This window comes from Anolis carolinensis, chromosome X, assembly GCF_035594765.1.
Source record: "Anolis carolinensis isolate JA03-04 chromosome X, rAnoCar3.1.pri, whole genome shotgun sequence".
Taxonomy (NCBI): Eukaryota; Metazoa; Chordata; class Lepidosauria; order Squamata; family Dactyloidae; genus Anolis; species Anolis carolinensis.
In genome coordinates this window covers 1,289,682-1,310,504 of record NC_085847.1, presented here as the reverse complement: position 1 = coordinate 1,310,504, position 20,823 = coordinate 1,289,682, and the positions used below count along the sequence as shown (strand labels likewise).

General features: G+C 43.5%; 2 protein-coding genes across 2 annotated transcripts in view; one reads left to right on the top strand and one right to left on the bottom strand.

Moving 5' to 3' along the window:
• Positions 1-4,780, top strand: part of hvcn1 (hydrogen voltage gated channel 1) — a 17,017-nt gene extending 12,237 nt beyond the window's left edge. The window contains exons 3-7 of the mRNA XM_062958631.1: positions 1,302-1,557; positions 1,991-2,095; positions 2,619-2,850; positions 3,305-3,417; positions 4,417-4,780. Of these exons, the coding sequence (XP_062814701.1) occupies positions 1,354-1,557; positions 1,991-2,095; positions 2,619-2,850; positions 3,305-3,417; positions 4,417-4,482 (720 nt within the window). The 5' untranslated portion in view covers positions 1,302-1,353 and the 3' untranslated portion in view covers positions 4,483-4,780. The remainder of the gene's footprint in view (positions 1-1,301; positions 1,558-1,990; positions 2,096-2,618; positions 2,851-3,304; positions 3,418-4,416) is intronic.
• tctn1 (tectonic family member 1) lies at positions 4,709-20,823 on the bottom strand. The gene is made up of 14 exons (XM_008119873.3): positions 20,537-20,823; positions 19,469-19,589; positions 16,220-16,350; positions 15,833-15,990; positions 14,968-15,055; positions 14,374-14,483; positions 14,086-14,106; positions 13,529-13,654; positions 11,600-11,725; positions 10,296-10,378; positions 9,878-10,018; positions 9,543-9,696; positions 7,512-7,637; positions 4,709-5,216 (listed from the first exon to the last, which is right to left on the bottom strand). The coding sequence occupies exons 1-14, from the start codon at positions 20,766-20,768 to the stop codon at positions 5,073-5,075; spliced, it is 1,761 nt and encodes a 586-aa protein (XP_008118080.1). The 5' UTR covers positions 20,769-20,823; the 3' UTR covers positions 4,709-5,072.

Here is a 20,823-nt window from a genome sequence, read left to right as displayed (position 1 = left end):
TACAACACATTTGACCGAAAAAGTAGTTCAATAGGCAGTAATGTTATGTTGTAATTACTGTATTTACGAATTTAGCACCAAAAGATCACGATATATTGAAAACATTGACTACAAAAATGCCTTGGATAATCCAGAACCTTGGATAAGTGAGACTCTACTATAGTTCTTATCCTCCATAAATTTCATTTTTGTGGCTACCACAAACTATGTTGAATTGCTGCATTGCTGTATGGCCATGTTCCAGAAGCATTCTCTCCTGACGTTTTGCCCACATCTATGGCAGGCATCCTCAGAGGTTGTGAGGATCCCTGCCATAGATGTGGGCAAACAGTCAGGAGAGAATGCTTCTGGAACATGGCCGGAAAACTCGCAGCAACCCAGTAATTCTGGCCATGAAAGCCTTCGAAATGGAATTAGTTGAGATAGTGATTGGAAAACTACAGCAAAATGTGCTGCAGGATGTACCACGAAAACAAAGTTTTTTTTATAGTTTAATAAACTTTTCCCATGTTTTTATGAACCAAATTAGGAAATGACATTTATAACCCAGGAACAAAAATTGTGTTACACAGCGTAATGAACAACCAGTTTCCTTAAAGGACCACAGATGGAGCTAGGACAAGGCTACTTTGAGGGGACTCCAGCTCCCAGAAGTCCTCAGCTACCCTTCTGCTTGGGAGATTCTTTAGTCCTCAAAGTAACTTGGTCATTTTTTAAATTGTGTCAGAAGCTATTTGAGAACATACAAGTTGTTTCTGGTGTGAGAGAATTGGCCGTCTACAGAGACGTTGCTCGGGGAAATCCGGATGTGTTACCATCTTGTTGGGAGGCTTCTCTCATGTCCCTGCAAACTAGAGCTGACAGATGGGAGCTCACCCCATCTCACGGATTCGAACCAGCAATGTTCAGGTCAGCAGTTCAGCTGGCACAATGGTTTAACCTATTGCTCCTCTTGGTCATGATCAGTCTAGAATCGATAGGATAGTCCTGACGGAACAACATTGACTCTATTCCAGTTTGTGCATGTGGGCAGTGGTTTTAGTGGTAGATTTTGCGCATATTCCTCCTCGGAGATGCTCATTGAAGTACAGGGGGAGGTTCTTTTATCTTCACAACAACCCTGTAGAGTAGTTTCGTCTCAGGTCCAGTCTTCTGATTACTGTGTCTCCCCAAACTACAAAGCCCAGGACTCCAATCAGGACAATTTAAGTGGCATCGTGGTCTTTAAATGGTTTCTGTAAGCAAGCGAAGCTGAAGACTAACGGAGTTTGTTTTACAGTAAGAAATGCCTCTCTTTCCAGCTTTTGAACCGTGGGATGCCCCTGTGAGAGCTCCACCACCACCGCCGCCACCATGTCTATGTACCTGAAGCATTTCACAGTGGTGGGGGACGACCCCACGCAGTGGAACAATGACTACAAGAAATGGGAGGAGGAAGAGATGGAGGAGGACGGGGAAGGCAAAGTGCCTGACGCAGCCATCAAAGTGGACTCCGCTCCGAGGCCCCCGTCCTTCCGGGATGTGATGAAGAAGCTCTTCCAGTCGCACAAATTCCAGGTACGGGAGATGTCTTGTGTGGTCTCCTGCCTTGGTGTCCCTGTGAACGCTGGACATTGGCTTTACGAGAAATCGGACGGATCTGTCCATCGCGTCGGATGTTCCCTCCTCTACTTTTTCCTCAATGGAATGGGAAGCTCCTTAAGAACTTCTCCTCAGACCACCTTGAGTTTTGTTATCGAAGAGATAGGCTTCCTTGAAGCAATATTGGATATTCTTTGTGGGTTCCCCCAAGCAGGAAATGTGTCTTGAGAGGTTGCGGTATTTGCTCGACTTCCCTGTTTTAACAGTTTCAACCACAGCTTCTTGACAAGGGCAGAGGAGACACTCAACGTGAGGGGCACACGTCCTCTCCAAGCGTCGAGGCAGTTTCAAAAGATTCTGTTCCTTAGGGTTCACCCGCTTTTCTTCTCCCCTCCCTTCTTCATTCCAGATCTTGATTGTCGGCCTGGTTATCGTGGATGCCATCTTGGTGCTGGGGGAACTGCTTCTGGAATTAAAAATCATCCATCCGGACAAAGGCGAGATTGTGCCCAAGGTAACCGTTAAAAAAAAAGTGGGAGGAATGTAGGTTTGGGTTTAGCCTAACCCGGCAAAAGCTGCCCTGTTTTAAAGGAAGCCAACTTCGATTCTGTGTATGTGGACGGGTTTGTAATGTCTCTCTTGCTCTCGTATATGGGCTGGGTATAAATACCTACAGCATAAGATCTCTAAGTAGCTGACGATAACTGCAGTCTCAGCTATTTGTAATTCAGAACATGAAAAACAGTCGGAGACTTCCATTTGTTGCCTTTCTGACTGCCTTGATCCTGTCGATTAGGGTTGATGGGAGTTGTAGTTGAAAGCATTTGGAGGACACCCAGTTGGGAAAAGAATAAAAGAAAGCAATGGCTGTTGGAATTGTAGAAAGTAGAAAGGCGATGGGTGGAAACGGATGAGGGTAGAAGCCATCACTTTGTTATAGAACCGTGGCAGGAAACTGTTCCTTTTTTGGACTACAACTCCCAGGATTTTGGCTGATTGGGGATCCTGGCTTTTGCTGTTTCCACCCCCCCCCCCAGGTCTTCCACTACCTGAGCCTCTCCATTCTGACCCTCTTTCTGGTGGAAGTGAGCTTCAAACTCTTTGCCTACCGCCTGGAGTTCTTCAAGCACAAGTTTGAAGTCCTGGATGCCGTTGTGGTCATTGTCTCCTTCGTCCTTGACATCGTCCTCCTGTTCCGGGAGCACGAGTTCGAAGCCCTCGGGTTGCTGATCCTCTTGCGATTGTGGCGCGTGGCCAGGATTATCAACGGTGAGTCTCTGAAAGATGGGACGGAGTCGAGATGCAACTCCGTGTCCTGCAAATCCCTTTCTCAGCTCCTTTGGTGCCTGGCCAAAAACACCGACGTTTATTCCGACCATTTCATTTTGGATTGTGTGTTTTGATTCTGTCCCCTCAGCCTCAGTCATTCCACTTTGAGCTTCTCCATTAATTACATCAATAGTTCATTAGTTGTGTCTTCCAGTAAAAAAAACATGGAGCTTTAAAACCTTAAAACTCCCAATCCTTCTTTGAGCACCAACCAAAAGACCCAGACGTGGATCTTGGAAGTTTCCTTCTCCCAATATCACCTATCTCTCAGACTTCTGTATCTGTGAAATGGGTAGAATATACCTAGCCTTTAAATCGGAACTATAATGGTAGCAATTGTTGGGGCTTAGCTAAGCAGAAATCATAAATTTTTGACCTCTGAATCCATCTGCAGGGATCATTTTGTCCGTGAAGACACGGTCTGAGCAACATGTCTCCAAGCTGAAGCAAGCCAACCTGCAGCTCACGGTGAAGGTCCAACAGCTGGAAGGCAACTGCGCAGAGAAGGTAAAGCGGGCACTATCTAGGGTCCGACCCTGCTAAAGCTAGACAGATATAAATGGCACCAATCTATATATATAAAAGTATAATGTGCATTGTTCCCATGGAGTAAACAACCAAACTACTGAACCAAATCACACCAAATTTGGGCACAAAAGACATAGTCATCCAATCTATGTCTTTCAAACAAAAAACCTAGAAAAATAAAAGTCCAAATTAGAGGAGAGGAAGGGCCGTTTTCCTCCTGGCTGCCGGTCAGAAGGGTAAGCCCTGCCCCCTTTAGCTCCACCCCCCATACCATAGCAACCCCCTCAGCCACAATGGTGCCCCCAGGGGACAGACAGGGTTCACTTAGGTCTCTTCCACACTGCCTATAAAATAGATTATCTGATTTGAACTAGATTATATGGCAGTGTAGACTCAAGCCACTTCCACACAGTTATATAACCCAGAATGCCAAAGCAGATAATCTACAGTATCTGCTTTGAACTGGATTATCTTGAGTCCACACTGCCATATAATCCAGTTCAGTGTGGATTTTATACAGCTGTGTAGAAGGAGCCTCATATAATCCAGGCTTCCAAGACTTTCAAGCAGCAAGCCTATTCCTTTGTATTCCAGTTCACCAAACAAGGATTCCCATAAGAAGAAAATGGCCAGGCTTTGAGGCTGCAAGGCTATTCACTGCTATTCCACCTGGCCAACAAATGATTCCCATAAGCCACAGCAATGAGTGGCTGGGCACAGCTAGTAGGATATAATAGTAGTCACCAGGAACGTCTTTCATGTGGTTTGCCCTTGTGGAAACAGTCTGTTTCAAAGCTCTGAGTAGATCAGCCTTCTGGTTTCTCTAAAAGCTGTTTGACAGGGAATATTGCCAATCGAGAACAGTTTCTTCTTCCCATAAGATTTTTTCCCAACTTAGAGCTATTTGTGAGGAAGTAGGACATCGGGCACTGTACAGGAAATGGACAACTGACTGAAATAACTGTGTTTTTCCGACAGGAGATAGAAATCGAAAGGCTGACCAACCTATTGAAACAACACGGGCTCCTCACCCAGCTCAGATAGATAGATGCCTGGCCGTGACCCTCCTGGGCTGGAATGCCTTTCCTCGAAAGGAGTCCCGGTGTCGAAAAGCTATTTCTCTCCCTGCTCTATACTGTGACATTTTGAAAATCTCCTTTTGTACATTCTTGTCGGTAAGCCTCTTCTGTGTCCTTGGCTCCCCCTCCCCGCTCCCCCCCAAAAAAACCTCTTTATCAGTGTTGTCAAACCAGTCCGCAAGCTGGAAGACTCAATTATTCCAATCTTTAATTGTACAGCTGTACAGTGTGAAAATAAATAAACATCACTTTAAAAAGCTCAACCCGTATAAAAGGTGGTTTTTGTTAGTTTCCCTGAGCTGTAAGTGAACAGGGGTGGCACCCAGAGAAGCAGATCTCTTTGAAGAGAAGTCGTTCTCCACACTTTCTATTGGACGTGGCTTTGTGGTTGTTCTTCCTTTGGGGTTCTTGCTGATTCTCCCAATCAGGGGAGAATAGCTGTGCTTGGTAGCCGAGAAAAACCACAGTTGCCACCTTGGGTTGGAACAGAGGTAGAGGGATATTTGGGAGCATTTTTGGGGTATGGCTTGAAGGGGTGGGACTTGGGCCCCGGCCTTAAACAAATGGAAAGAAAAAATCAAAGGGCAGACTGGCCTCGATGCTCGGAAGAGCTTTGTAACCCGGCTTGGCTGGTGCAGAGACATCAATGAACGTCACAAAAGTGTGTACCTGGATGGTGCTCTCGTTTCCTGGCCCCACCTGAAAATAAAAAGGAAGAGGTGACTTCCTTGAGCTGTTTCCCCTCCCAAAGGAAACTCTTTGGCCCACTTTCTGTATCCCTAGGAGTTTGAGGATCAATTTCCAGTTACAGGCCTTTGAAATTGTGGAGTGTTGCACTTGCATTTCTACTGTTACCATCATTACAACGTTAACTGGTTAATTTATTTATTTACTGTAGCCTCCGGTGGCCTAGGGGATAAAAGCCTCATGACTCGAAGGTTGGGTTGCTGACCTGAAAGCTGCCAGGTTCAAATCCCACCCGGAGAGAGCGCGGATGAGCTCCCTCTATCAGCTCCAGCTCCATGCGGGGACATGAGAGAAGCCTCCCACAAGGATGGTAAAAACATCAAAAACATCCGGGCAATGTCCCCTGGGCAACGTCCTTGCAGACGGCCAATTCTCTCACTCCAAAAACAACTCCGGTTGCTCCTGACACGAAAAAAAAATATTTACTGTATTTACATACCCCTTTTCTCACCCCTGGGGGGACTCAAAGTGGTTTACAACATAATAATGGCAAAATTCAATGCCAATCATGCATGTAAAAACCAAATCATAATATCTAAACAAGAAACATATAGTTAGGAGTTACAATGATTAAAACCATTAAACATTTAGACACCAAGTAGGTAAAGGTAAAGGTTTCCCCTGACATTAAGTCCAGTCGTGTCCGACTCTGGGGGTTGGTGCTCATCTCCATTTTTAAGCCAAAGAGCCAGCATTGTCCATAGACACCTCCAAGGTCATGTGGCCGGAATGACTGCATGGAACGCCGTTACCTTCCCACCAGAGCGGTACCTATTGATCTACTCACATTGGCATGTTTTCGAACTGCTAGGTTGGCAGAAGCTGGAGCTAGCAGCGGGCACTTACTCCGCTCCTCAGATTTGAACCTGCGACCTTTCGGTCTTCAAGTTCAGCAGCTCAGCGCTTTAACACACTGCGCCACCTAATATAAACATTACAAGCACATGATCCAAATCCTAAACCGAGGCCATTCCGATTACCAATTGCACATATTCCCTATTTACTTATTTATTCGTGGGCAAAAGCTTGGTCCCACAGCCATGTCTTTGTTTCCTTTCTGAAGGCCAAGAATTATGCACATTACATTTTTATTTTATTTATTTATATATATATATATATATATATATATATATATATATATATATATAAAATTGTAGTATATTATCATATTATTACTATTATATTATTCATTATTCATGACTACATTGAAACTAGAATGGAGAGAAATCAGCGTGGAAACTGCAAGAGGTACCATAGATTGTTGTACATGGAAATAATGGTAGTAAATAGTTTTTGATTTATTGAATACAGTTATATATTACAATTATATATTTTTGTTATTTAAACTATATAGTGAAATTATGGTGTTTTTCTTGAAGTGACACACCACCCAAGTCATGCTAGGTTTTTTGGTGAATTTTGACACACCAAGCGCAAAAGGTTGCCCATCATTGGTTTAGGGCTTTAAAGACAGCACTTTGAATTGTGCTTGGTAGCAAACTGGCAGCCAGTGGAGCTGATGCAACAGGGGGTTGTGTGCTCCTATATGCTGCTCCAGTGAGGAATCTGGTTGCCACCCATTGAACCACTTGTAACTTCCAAACAGTCTTCAAAGGCAGCCCCACATAGAGCACATTGCAGTAGTCTATTTGAGTCTATTTGGTTTACCAAAGTTACTATAATAGTCAATGTGATCCCTTCTTTACTTATATTTTTTCCACTTTCATGCACTTCAGTGTTTCAGTTATGTTTTAACTCAATGATTGTGAGCTGGCTTGGGTCTCATGCTGGGAGAAAGGAGCCCCGATCAATATATGAAATGCCAAATTGAGGGAGAAATCAGTCAGAAGGGGCCCCCCAGTCTCTTCCTCCCTCCGTCTGGGCAAAGATCTCGGTGGTTTCCCACACAGCCTGCCCCTATCTCCTCTTCCTCCCACCTTCACCACAGGCAGCCTTTGGGTTGATACAGTTCCTGTGCCAACCCCAAAGAGGACGGAGGTCAGCCCGTCCATAGGGAATCCCAAAAGTGTGCCTCCGCGGTGGCAGATGGCTCGAGACCACCTTTGGAGCCGAAGCCTGATCGTTTCTGCAATGCGCCACAATCTCCTTTAAAAATGCCACTTTCATGTGCCAGACATCTGTCTCCTGTACAACGCAGGGCCTCGCCGGCTTGGAGCAAGGCTCATTTCGTTAAAAATACACCCCGAGTCACAGCGCATCCTCCCTTTGCCGCCCATCGCCACCCACCTGGGGCAAGGCAGATGTCAATACCGTCGTCGTGAGGCACACGATTTTAACCTGGGGGTTCACCAAGGAGCCGTATTTAGTCCACTGCACTTGAAATTCAAAGGAAACGGGGACTTCGCAGGAGCTCTAAAAAGAGAGAGGCAGATATTCTGCGAGTTATAAGGCATGGCATTTATTTTATTCTTTTTTTGATTATATTTCTCCCTTCATATCTGTTTTCCAGATTTTTTTTCCAGCCAAAAAGTTTTTTTGGTATTTTTTTGGCCTGGCGGGGGGTATGAAAATAAATCAGTATTCGCACCCTTTACAGATTAAAAGCCCTTTTGTACACTGTGGATCTTAACCTCCTGAAGGAACAAAGAGGTTTTCAATCTGAAAGCTTGGCTCAGGAGTATCACGTTTGAGAATGAAGCTACAGTTTATCCAGAAGATGGCAACAACGTGAATGTGCCTTATACAATATTACTGTTACAAATGGAGCTACAAGGTCACGAAGTCTAAGGAACCTCACCCATTTATGGCCAAAAGAAGTCTTATTATTGCGGTTGTTGTTGTATTAAATAGTACTGTGACATGATAAATACTATTTAATTTAAATAGTTGCTGTGGGTTTTCCAGGCTGTATGGCCATTTTCCAGAAGCATTCTCTCCTGATGTTTCGCCCACATCTATGGCAGGCATCCTCCGAGGTTGTGAGGTCCTCTGCCATAGATGTGGGCAAAACATCAGGAGAGAATGCTTCTGAAACCTGGCCATACAGCCCGGAAAACTCACAGCAACCCGGTGATTCCGGCCATGAAAATCTCCAACAACACAATGTGAAAAGTGAAGCTTATATAAGGTGTCTGTGGAATGTGGGAGAAAGAACTCTTTTCTATTGGAGGGAAGTGTGAATTGGCTAGATTAGCAATGAATGGCCTTGCTGCTTCCTGCCTGGGGGAATCCTTTGTTGGGAGGTGTTAGCTGGCCCTGATTGTTTCCTGTCTGGAATTCCCCTGTTTTCTCAGTGTTGCTCGTTATTTACTGTCCTGATTTTGGAGGTTTTTTTTTCATACTGGTTGGCACATTCCCCCAGGCAGGAAGCAGCCAGGCTATGAAGCAGCAAGGCTATTCAATGCTAATCAAAGTGGCCAATTGCAACATTCACACTTGCTTCCAACAGACAAGACTTCTTTCTCCCACCCTGGACAACCCACAGATATATACAGTAGAGTCTCACTTATCCAACGTTCTGGATTATCCAATGCATTTTTGTAGTCAATGTTTTCAAAACATAGTGATATTTTGGTGCTAAATTCGTAAATACAGTAATTACTACATAGCATTACTGCGTATTGAACTACTTTTTTCTGTCAAATTTGTTGTCTAACATGATGTTTTGGTGCTTAATTTGTAAAATCATAACCTAATTTGATGTTTAATAGGCTTTTCCTTAATCCCTCCTTATTATTCAACATATTCACTTATCCAACGTTCTGTCGGCCCGTTTATGTTGGATAAGTGAGACTCTGCTGTAAACCCCACTTGCCTACTTTCCAACGGAAATCACAACCACTGAGGATGCCTGCCATAGATGTGGGCAAAACATCAGGAGAGAATACTTTTGGAACATGGCCAGACAGCCTGGAAAACTCACAACAAGCCAGTTTTTTTTGTGTCAGGAGTGACTTGAGAAACTGCAAGTCGCTTCTGGTTTGAGAGAATCGGCCGTCTGCAAGGATGTTGCCCAGGGGATGCCCGGATGTTTTGATGTTTTTGCCATCCTTGTGGGAGGCTTCTCTCATGTCTCAGCAACCCAGTGATTCCGGCCATGAAAGCCTTCAACATCCTCCCCCAAATAACTGATGTTAATCAAATTTAACTCAAGATATAAATGGCTAACTTAGGATCTAACTTCAGTTGGGACAGGGGGAGAATAATGTAGATTTTCCACGCCAGGAAAAATATAAGGAAGAGGCCGGGTCCTTAAGGGGGTTTCTCTCCCAGCACAATGCTCAGGGGAAAGGAAGCCAGTGCTCGATATACTCTTACCGACTTGGTGAAATTATTGATAATCTCAATCCAATCTGGTCCATCTTGGGGTTGAGAATCCCCAAAAGAGGCGACGGAGTCTGGATAGTTTGGGCCCTTCAGCGTGGTCAGCACGGCCGGGGCCAACAGCTCGCAATTGGAGTCCTTGGTAATCCTTTCAGAAAAGAATCCCAGAAAAGAAGACATTCAAGACGGCAACCTCGAAGAGGTATGCCCGTTGGCGTCCTGCTAAGCAAGAAGCTAGGGATTCCCCCCAACCATATCCAAGCCACATGCATCGAAATAAGGCTGACAAACTGCCCTGTCTCGATCCAAGGCTCACGGCCGCCCCTTACCGTAGTTGGCACCCAGACATCATGTTGTACCCAAACAAGACGGGGGCTCGAACGCCTTCCACAGCCAAGCAATCCTGGGCCGGGCTGCTTTTCAGGATGGTGAGCTGGCCCTTTTCGTTCAAACTCTGAATGACTCCAGAGGTAAAGGTCCAGAGTTAAGGAAAGGATCAAACAGCCAAAATCCCAGATCAATGAACCCTCTTATTAAGCCATCTTCAAGGCTTGAAACGCTTCTATCTTGGATTATAGATCCCAGAATCTGCCAGCAAGCATGGGATTCTATGAGTCATAATCCTCAAAAAAGCTTATTTTCCACACTGTCGAGTGGCAATATCTACCTAGGTTCTGAGACCGTTTCCATCACTTGCTACCTGGTCCTTGAAATCGACCGCCTTACAAATAAGGACAAAAAGGATATCCGGTTGACCTAAATCCAGCCCTTACTGGTTGTCCCACCACGTACCCAGGGCTTCCGCTGAGAGGAATCGGCTGAGTATCTTGCTGTTAAAAAAAAAGGCAAAAGCATACAAGTTATAGTGTTGCTTGTTGTGTATTTGGAGCTTCACCATTAAGGTTGGAATGGTGGAATCGTTATTTGAAAAGTACTGAACCATTTGAATAATGGCTATTATATAATATCTGAATTATTATTAAACCACTGGCTTTGCCCAGCCACGCATTGCTGTGGCGTCGTCCTAAGTGGGTTCTTGTTTGTGGAGGCAAGTGTGAATGTTGTAATTATTCACCCTGATTAGCCTTTAATGGGCTTGCAGGTTCAAAGCATGGTTGTTTCCTCCCTGAGGGAATCCTTTGTTGGGAGGTGTTAGCTGGCTCTGGTTGTTTCCTATCTGGAATACCCTTATTTTCAGAGTGTTGTTCTTTGTTTACTGTCCAGACTGTAGAGGTTTTTTTTAATGTTGACTGCCAGATTTTGTTCATTTTGATGGTTCCCAGGAACCCAATAATAATAATAATAATAATAATAATAATAATAATAACTCGCTGTCGGCGTGCGGTGGCAATTGAAACCCTGCCCAGCTGGCTAACGTCACCAAGTTAGCTGGCTCTGGTTGTTTCCTATCTGGAATACCCTTATTTTCAGAGTGTTGTTCTTTGTTTACTGTCCAGACTGTAGAGGTTTTTTTTAATGCTGACTGCCAGATTTTGTTCATTTTGATGGTTCCCAGGAATCCAATAATAATAATAATAATAATAATGACTCGCTGTCAGCGCGCGGTGGCAATTGAAGCCCTGCCCACCTGGCTAACGTTAGTAATTTTTGGTTTTGGGAGAATTTCTGTAATTTGGACCTAATTTTATAGTTTTTGGTGGAAAGACATAGATTGGATGACTATGTCTTTTGTGGCCAAATTAGGTGTGATTTGGTCCAGTGGTTTTGTTGTTTACTCCATGGGAATTATGCACATTACATTTATATATATATAGCTATATTGCTTCAATGATCTAAGAAAGATACACATGAAGATAAACAATTTTCAACTCTGGGGCTATGAAGAAAATAAATAACCTGGAGGCCATTTATGGGAATAGTAAACATGGGCCACTGAGCTCTCTTCTTCTCTCTGAGAAAGCTGCATTGCCTTCCAAAGCAGGGTAGGAAGCAGCCCTCCTTGGACTGCAATTCCCATCAACCACAGACAAATCTGAACTGCAGGGTTGTCCGATGTCCCCTCCCAAGTGCCAATGTTTTTTTTAATTTACCTGAATAAAATGGATCCCAAAGACTTGCTGCACAAAAAGGGCTGTCGCATTGATGGTCCCCAGGACCAAAGACACAGTCACGCCAGTTATTTCCCCGGCCTCTGTAAATGTTGTGAGATAATCGGCCTGCAAAACACAAAGAACACGGGGCAGGTTAAGCCGCATGGAAGATGTGGGAATGTGGAAGCATCTAGGTTTTTTCATTCTTTTGCTCCAAACAGTGAAAGCATCACAGCAAAAAGAACTAATCACAGACATGACCCTCCAAGGAAGGGGTATAGTAGAACAAGACATCACTTTTGAAATTCATTTCTTGACGGATGCAGAAGTAAATCTGCTTTTTTAGAGTGACAATTCACTGGAGACCACAGGTCGCATTCACATCCCTTGCAAAAAGAGAGAGAAAATGAGATCATGTATCTTAACCTTGTCGCGTTTTGATTTTCCATCCTGGAAAGCTTTGTCTAAAATCTACATCTACAAGGGATGCATTCTGATGTGAGGCTGCTTTCAGAAATTGTTTGGAAGCCACGCTGGGTCCAAAACTGCGATGCCAGACTGTTGGCAGAGAATGTTGGGGGAATTTCACAAAGGAGAAAGCATTTAAACATCTAAATCAGTGGCAACAGCAGCAGTTTAACAGATCAGAAGGATCCTGAGCACAGCAGTCGAGCGAATGAGCTTCCTCAATCACAGGGGCAGTCGAGCCTTAAAAGTTACAGAAGACTTTATGGGAAAGCTGCAATTGAAGGGAGATGTTGACAAGCTGGAATGTGTCCAGAGAAGGGCAACTAAAATGAACAAGCGTCTAGAGAACAAGCCCTATGAGGAGTGGCCGAAAGAGCATGTTTAGCCTGCCGAAGAGAAGGCGGAGAGGAGACATGATGAGGGCCATGGATCAAGATGTGAGGGGAAGTCATAGGGAGGAGGGAGCAAGCTTATTTTCTGCTGCCCTGGAGACTAGGACACAGAACAATTTATTATTATTTATTTACGTCATTTCTATCCCGCCTTTCTCAGCTGAAGGAACTCAAGGCAGCTTACAGATCTGGCAAAAATTCAATGCCAATAAAACGAACAATGGCTTTAAACTACAAGAAAGGCGATTCCAACTGAACATTAGGAAGATCTTCCTAACTGTGAGAGCTGTTCAGCAGTGGAACTCTCTCTCTGCCCTGGAGTGTAGTGGAGGCTTCTTCTTTGGAGGATTTGAAACAGGCTGGATGGCCATCTGTCAGGGGTGCTTTGAATGTGATTTTCCTGCTTCTTGGCAGAATGGGGTTGGACTGGATGGCGCACAAGGTCTCTTCCAATTCTAGGATTCTAGGATTCTAAGAACTACATTTCCATATAGTGTTCGAAATGACAACCTTAGAAAATATACTCTCTAAGAAGTGTTTTGCCAAAAGGTTATAAATGCCATTTTACAAAATAAAGGAAAGTAAAGGCCTTGCTATCTAGCTATCCGACTGTCTGGAGACATCCTGTCTCTCTCCATGCTCACAGGAGAAGAACAAAATGGAAGATTCCGTGGCCTGCCATGTGCTCAGATACATAAGTCCCTTTTCATCTAGACTCAGGATATAATCTCATCTTCTGTCGGTTCTTTGCATTTTCCAAAAATAAAGTTACACCACTTAGAGAACGTGCAAGTTCCTTGTTTCACTGGCTACCCATCTGTTTCCAATGGCCTTGAAAGCCTACACAGCTGAGGTCCAGCCGGTTGACAAAACTACACTTCCAAACTGCATGCCCAATTTTTACGATCTTCTAGAGGTTGTATAATTCCCTTCCATGGGAAACTCACTTGGCCTAGGTTTACATTTCAATGAGACCCTTGCTCTATGGATAATCTGTTTCTAAGAATTGAAAATTAGCTCTCTTTGCTTTCCACCAAACAGAGAGTTGGAGTGAGCAGGGGACGGCTACCTCAAGAACCACGTTGCTGCATGACTGAGGATGCAATGTGGGGAGCATCAGCACATCGGTGTTCTTCAAACGGGTCCGCAGTCCGCCCAGTGTCTGAACAGTGATGGACTGGATGGTGACATTCACCTGAAAAATATAACAATAATAATAATATTAACAATAATAATGTAACCCTGCAGCCTTAGCAAAAGACAGAGCACGTTTCACTTAAATGTCAGTCCCAAGGCTCAGTACATAGGAAAATATTGGCACTTTTACGGCCCACAGCAGAGATGTTCAGATTCATTGAAGTATCGTTTCTATAGGAAACTGGATGAAACAAATGTGGGACTTGGCACCAATGGGAAAGTGAACATTTCCTGCAAGTTGCAGGAAATTAACAGGCAGAGACCTTTTGGCATCCTATGGTACCCCTTTGCTGACTACGCTAACCATAATACGGATTCTTCTTCCCCTTCTGCATTTTGGAAATTCATTTTTTGCTATTTTTTAAAAAAAGATAGTAAAGGTAAAATACAAGATGTCTACATACAATGTCAGAATAAAAGGACACCTACCGTTTGACTTGAATTTGGGACCTGGTGGGAATATAAAGAAAAAAGGAGCATTTTAGATACAGCCTTCCTCTTTTTTCACTAAAAGTTGGCTTTTCAGGGCTTTTGACCACAGAATTGAGGCAAGAGATGTGTGTATGTGTGGACCCCTGGCCCCCGGTCCAGTAAATGAGAGGTATACCCACTGCTGCAAGTTATTGTGCAAATCAAAGCACGATCCTCGATTGCTTCGATTCACTACAGACAAAATGTGATTTTTTTATCCAGTGGGTTCCCACAAGGAACACTTACAGCTAAAACGCTCAAATTGGTGTAGAACGCCATGCTGAGGGCAGGAAGGGCGGTGCATTTGCTCCCCTGGAACGCTGTGTTGCACTTGATATCCTGGTCCACTAGAAACGCTAGAAAAGCCACAAAAAACACAATTACAAGAGCCGGAAAAATCTTCAGATTGGAACGCATCAATTTTGAGATTGATGCCAAAACAAGAGAGGTTTGATTTTGGAGAGCATATCCATGAAGCAAATGTACATGTGGTTTATTGGGTTGCTGTGAGTTTTCAGGCTGTATGGCCATGTTCCAGAAGCATTCTCTCCTGACGTTTCGCCCACATCTATGGCAGGCATCCTCAGAGGTTGTGAGGTCCTCTGCCATAGATTTGGGCGAAACATCAGGAGAGGATGCTTCTGGTGTTCCATACAGCCCGGAAAACTCACAGCAACCCGATGATTCCGGCCATGAAGCGTGGTTTATGTTTCCAGCCCAAATATTGGATATAAACAAGTGGTTTTCTACAAAGTGTACAACTTGTTTGAAGAGTGTCATATGAACCCCAAAACTATGGATTGGAAAGAGATCCCCAAAAGGCAGGCTCCCTCTTCTCACCTGCAGGGTTGTCGTGAGTGCACCAAGAAAAGAAGAGAGGTGCTGGGAACCTTAAGAACCCCGCTGGGGTCAGAATCGGATCCTTGTACTGTCAAGAGAAAACACAAGGGTTGCCTTTTCAACATAATAATAATAATAACAACAACTTTATTTTTCTATCCCACTTCCATCTCCCCGAAGGGACTTTGGGCGGCTAACACAGGGCAAAAGACCGCAAACAACAAAATAAAATAAAACAGGTAAGAAACAACATCTTCAATTACAGTAGAGTCTCACTTATACAACATAAACGGGCTGGTTGGATAAGCGAATACATTGGATAATAAGGAGTGATTAAGGAAAAGCCTATTAAACATCAAATTAGGTTATGATTTTACAAATTAAGCACAAAACATCATGTTATACAACAAATTTGACAGAAAAGGTAGTTCAATATGCAGTAATGCTACATAGTAATTACTGTATTTACAAATTTAGTACCAAAACATCACAATGTATTGAAAACATTGACTACAAAAACATTGACTGCTAAAAGGCAGACTGCGTTGGATAATCTAGAACACTGGATAAGCTAATGTTCGATAAGTGAGACTCTACTGTAAGTAAAATACAATAAAATCAGGAATGCAATTCAAATGTAATACAATAACAGTATAACCTATATCATACATGAATAATGGGGTAAGAAAACCACCAGTTTGAAGAATAGAGTAAAATGGGAAGGCAATTTAAGCAAAAGTGTATCAGTGTATTTTGGTGCCTTTTAAGAAAAAGAGTCCAGTGTTGCTAGTTTAATGGCCCCTGTCCAACTTTAATGACCATGCCCCGGTTATAGCTGACACATGCAAGAGGTTTTCCTTTTTACTTGGTATCTGGAGGTCTTGTTGGCATCTGTGGCACGCCGAGCATCTGATTGGACTCTCAAGGTAAGATCAAAAGCATCCTCATTAAATTCTTCAAGCAACTTGTCAAAATTATCTGAAGTGGGTATGTCCGGAGTCGGGAAAGACAGAGCATCTTTGTCTGAAAGGAAAGAAACAAAAAACTCATTATTACAAATGAAAACCTAAAAATATACAAACATTACATAGCTGCACAAAAAATGTACAGCGCAGGTATTGGATGTGAGGCTAAACACAGTTTCTGACACAGATCCTTCATCGTTTCAATCTTCAACCCAACCACCTCTGAGGACGACTGGGGGCAAACTTCAACCTCACAAGAGACTTTCATCCAACCCGGCTTTACTTACAGTTAATGGCTTGAATGCAGAAAACGTTGGGGTTGACCTGGTCCAGCAACTGAAATATCCTTGTAGGAGGGTATGCATCTGGGTTTAGGAAATATCGGGCTTCCTGCCAGCTGCAAAGTTGGCTGTCATCTCTTCAAGGGCAGGGGGAGAAAAGAAGGCTTGTCTCAGAACCAAAACAGTCTTGACAACACAAAGAAGAGCAAGGGATGGAACACGCATCTACCATTTCACAGACGTGTCCTATTAGACCTATTAGCATTCTCTCCTGATGTTTCGCCCACATCTATGGCAGGCATCCTCAGAGGTTGTGAGGTCTGTTGGAAACTAGGCAAGGGGGGTTTATATATCTGTGCAATATCCAGGGTGGGAGAAAGAACTCTTGTTTATTGGAGACAAATGTGAATGCTGCCATTGGCCTCCTTGATTAGCATTGAATGGCCTTTCAGTTTCAAAGCCTGGCTGCTTCCTGCTTGGGAGAATCCTTTCTTGGGAGGTGTTTAGCTGGCCCTGATTTCTTGTCTGGAATTCCCCCGTTTTCTGAATGTTGTTCTTTATGTGGGCGAAACGTCAGGAGAGAATGCTTCTGGAACATAGCCATACAATCCGGAAAACTCACAGCAACCCAGTGATTCCGGCCATGAAAGCCTTTGAGAACACAACGAAAGAACAGATTCGAAACAATAAATACAGTTGTCACTGGGAGAGAAAGGTAAGAAACAAAATAATAATTATAATAATACAGTAGAGTCTCACTTATCCAAGATAAACGGGTCGGCAGAACATTGGATAAGCAAATATGCTGGATAATAAGGAGGTATTAAGGAAAAGCCTTTTAAACATCAAATTACATTATGATTTTAAAAATTAAGCACCAAAACATCATGTTTTACAACAAATTTGACAGAAAAAGCAGTTCAATACACAGCAATGTTATGTAGTAATTACTGTACTTATGAATTCAGCACCAATGTATTGAAAAGATTGACTACAAAACATTGACTACTAAAAGGCCGACTGCGTTGGATAATCCAGAACGTTGTATAAGCGAATGTTGGATAAGTGAGACTCTACTGTAATTATTAAAATGTTTATGAAAAGGCGTTCATATACGCATATATTATTCCTAAAAGTGAGATTACAGAAGATAATGTTATGTGCTGCTAGGGACCAGGATCATATTTGTGCCCTTTGGCTGTAACTCTTTTTTCTAGGAAACTCATCCAGGATTGATGAGTTTCCTGGAAAAGGATGTAGATTGTCCACCAATTGCCCCTCTTTGATTACTGAACCATTACTGAAAAATGTGTGTAAAAGCCAGGTTTCCTGGTATTGCATGGAACTACCTTTTAGAGGACTTTTCAGAACACATCCATGCTAGGCCTCTCTCCCGGCAAAGGAGCCTTTGCTTTTAATGGCAGAGAATCTGCCTAACGTGCAGGGAGGCATTGACGTCTCTGACAGTACTTGGATGTGGGCGGCAGATTGACACCGCAGGCCAGAAGAACAGCAAGCATCAAACCCACATGGTGGACCGATTCACTTTCCAAGGAGGGAAGAATAAGCTGCCACACTGAGACTGGGCTGATTTACTGGGAGGGGGGCAGAAACGGTTTGACAAGTGTGCCTTTCAGCAGGAGAACTCACACTGCTATTTGGAAGGCCCTTGAAAGGGAGGGAGGGAGCAAGGCACACGTTCCAAGTCCTGAAAGCCTGCAACGGGAGACTTACTGGCATATTTGTATTCAGTCGAAACACCCCCAGCAAGCACTGCTTTCTCCAGTTGTCAAATGCACAGTGCACCAGACTCCCGGAGGCATAAACAGTTGTTGAGAGGCAAGCAGCTAAACAGCCTAAAGAAACAGATCGGAGGAACGATTCCCATGCAATGCATGTGACGCATTAAGACGGTGGGAGGGGGCCGGCATGGGATATTAATAGGACGCGCTGCATACAGAAAGGCAGCCTCACAAAAAATCAGTGGGATTAAATGATCGTCCTCATCCAGAGATAGGGAAAGAACAAATTTCCAACCCTTTTGTTTCATTTTGCAAGGATTCTGGGCTCCCAACATTAGACTGGGAAAATGCAGAGCTCAGTCTATTCGCAGAACTTTGTCTTATACCTTTTATTTGAATTTACAATTGAAAATGTGTGGCGGATGCTGCCAAAGAGTGAATTCAATGCATTGGGCACACTGGAAAAATATTTCATATGCTATTCCTGTTTTGAAGCCTGGCACTAGAAGCAAATAAGAGCTAATTTTATTTAATTAACAGTTTTCAGTCCATAGAATCTCAGTTATCCCACTGCGAAATTTAGACTTCCATTTTGGCACATTCTTAATACCTATTTTCCCTGGTTTGCAATCATATTTTCTTGCCATCAAGCAAAAGCACAGTTGTTTATGAAAGCCTTTGGGCATAACTGCTTTTATGTAGACCCACATATGGATGGTTTCTGAATTGTTTTGAAGTATTTAAACAGGTTTTAATCTATCTTCAGATTGCTTGTGAAGTTTTTATTATTTATTTATCTATTAGCGACATTTCTATCCCGCCCTTCTCACCCCGAAGGGGATTCAGGGCAGCTTACAAGTTATATATACATATACAATATATTATATTATTAATATAACACAATATTATTTATTTATTTATTTAATACATTTATATCCCGCCCTTCTCACCCCGAAGGGGACTCAGAGCGGCTTACAAATTAAATTTACATATAATATTATATTATTAGCATAGCACAATACTGGCAATAAATTACCATATTGTACTTATATCTATATATTGTAATATTATTAATAATATTACATGTAATATATAATAAATATTATTATATTGTATTATCAGTATTATACTGTATTACAAAATATTATTATTATATGCATATACATTATAATATTATATATTATTGTAAATTATATTGTATATATGTATATATGCATGTGTGCATTCATACATATAAGCGCTATATAAGCATTATATATTATTATATTGTACTATACGACTATAATTTTGTCCTTTTAGTTTTTGAAACCTTTTTTTGTTGCACTGTTTGTGTTGATTTTATCATATGCTGCCCTGAGATCTTCAGAGTGAATGGGATGTCAATAGCTGAAGAAATAACCAACCCGACACAGCAAAGACGTCTGACCCTGCCACAGACCTCTCCCAAATGTCTTGACACAGCTCTTCAAACTTGCTTCAAGTTTCAAGGAATGATATATCTGCAAAAACTTACGTGACGACGGGAACAGAACATGCAGTGAAGAGACTGAAATCCGCAGCTGTGCAGAGAGGGTCGCAGCAACAATTGACATCACACTCATCCACCAGCAGGTCACAGACGCACAGTTTGGCCACTGGAAACAAGCAACATTTGACAGAATATAAGGGTGTGTGCCCTTTGTAAACATTCACCCATTTACTCCAATTCACAAAACCTGCAGAGACTAATTTGATGGGTGGCCACCAAAACGCTTAATTCTAGCACATTTAATGCTATCATTTTGCATTATACAGCAGTAGTCTATAACAGAAGTGAGAGAAATATTTAGTTTGGTTTCACCATTATTACACAGTTGCAATGAGAGCAACTGATCTTGCGAAGCCCTCTTATAATGCTGAGGTAATGGAGATGTTGGGAGGGGAGAACTTGCAGACCGAAAGGGCCCAGGTTCAAATCCCAGGAGCGGAATGAGCGCCTGCTGTTAGCCCCAGCTCCTGCCAACCTAGCAGTTCAAAAACATGCCAATCTGAGTAGATCAATAGGTACCGGAGCTCCATGCAGTCATGACAGTGGCCACATGACCTTGGAGGTGTCTACGGACAATGCTGGCTCTTTGGCTTAGAAATGGAGATGAGCACCAACCCCCAGAGTCAGACATGACTGGACTTGATGTCAGGGGAAACCTTTGCTTTTTATGGACATAAAACTTGTAAGCTGCTCTGAGTCCCCTTTGGGGTGAGAGAGGGTGGGGTATAAATGTATTAAATAAATAAATAAATATTGTTTTGGTTATTTGCACTACAAATAAGACATGTGCAGTGTGCATAGGAATTTGTTTGTATTTTTTTCCAAATGATAATTCGGCCCCTCAACAGTCTAAGGGACCATGAACCGGCCCTCCACTTAAAAAGTTCGAGGACCCCTGAGTTGGAGTCCCAAAGTTTCCCTGGGTGAGGGGATGGAGGCTTCCGAGTGGGGAGACTCCAATGGCTGCCCTGCTTCCACTCGCCTCCATCCACCCCCCAATTCCCTTGTACAATTTCTCCTCAGAAGAATCCCGGGAGGGAAGGCGGGGCTCACCGTCGAGGGCGGGCTCGGGCCAGGGCTCCAACCGCGAGGCGGGCTCCGAGGGGCCGGGCTCAGGGGTAGGCCTAGGCCCGGGGCTGGGCTTGCCCTCCTCAGTGGGGGTCGCTCCCGAGGTGGGGCTGCTCTCGGGCTCCAAGGAGGGCGCTCCCGGGGTGGTGGAGAGCTCCACCGGCCACGGAAACACCAAGAGCAGGCCCAAGCAGAGCGGCGGGGCTCCGCGCCCCATGGCGGCACTAGGCCTCAACAACGGTCGCTATGGAAACGCCGCGAGGCAACACGGG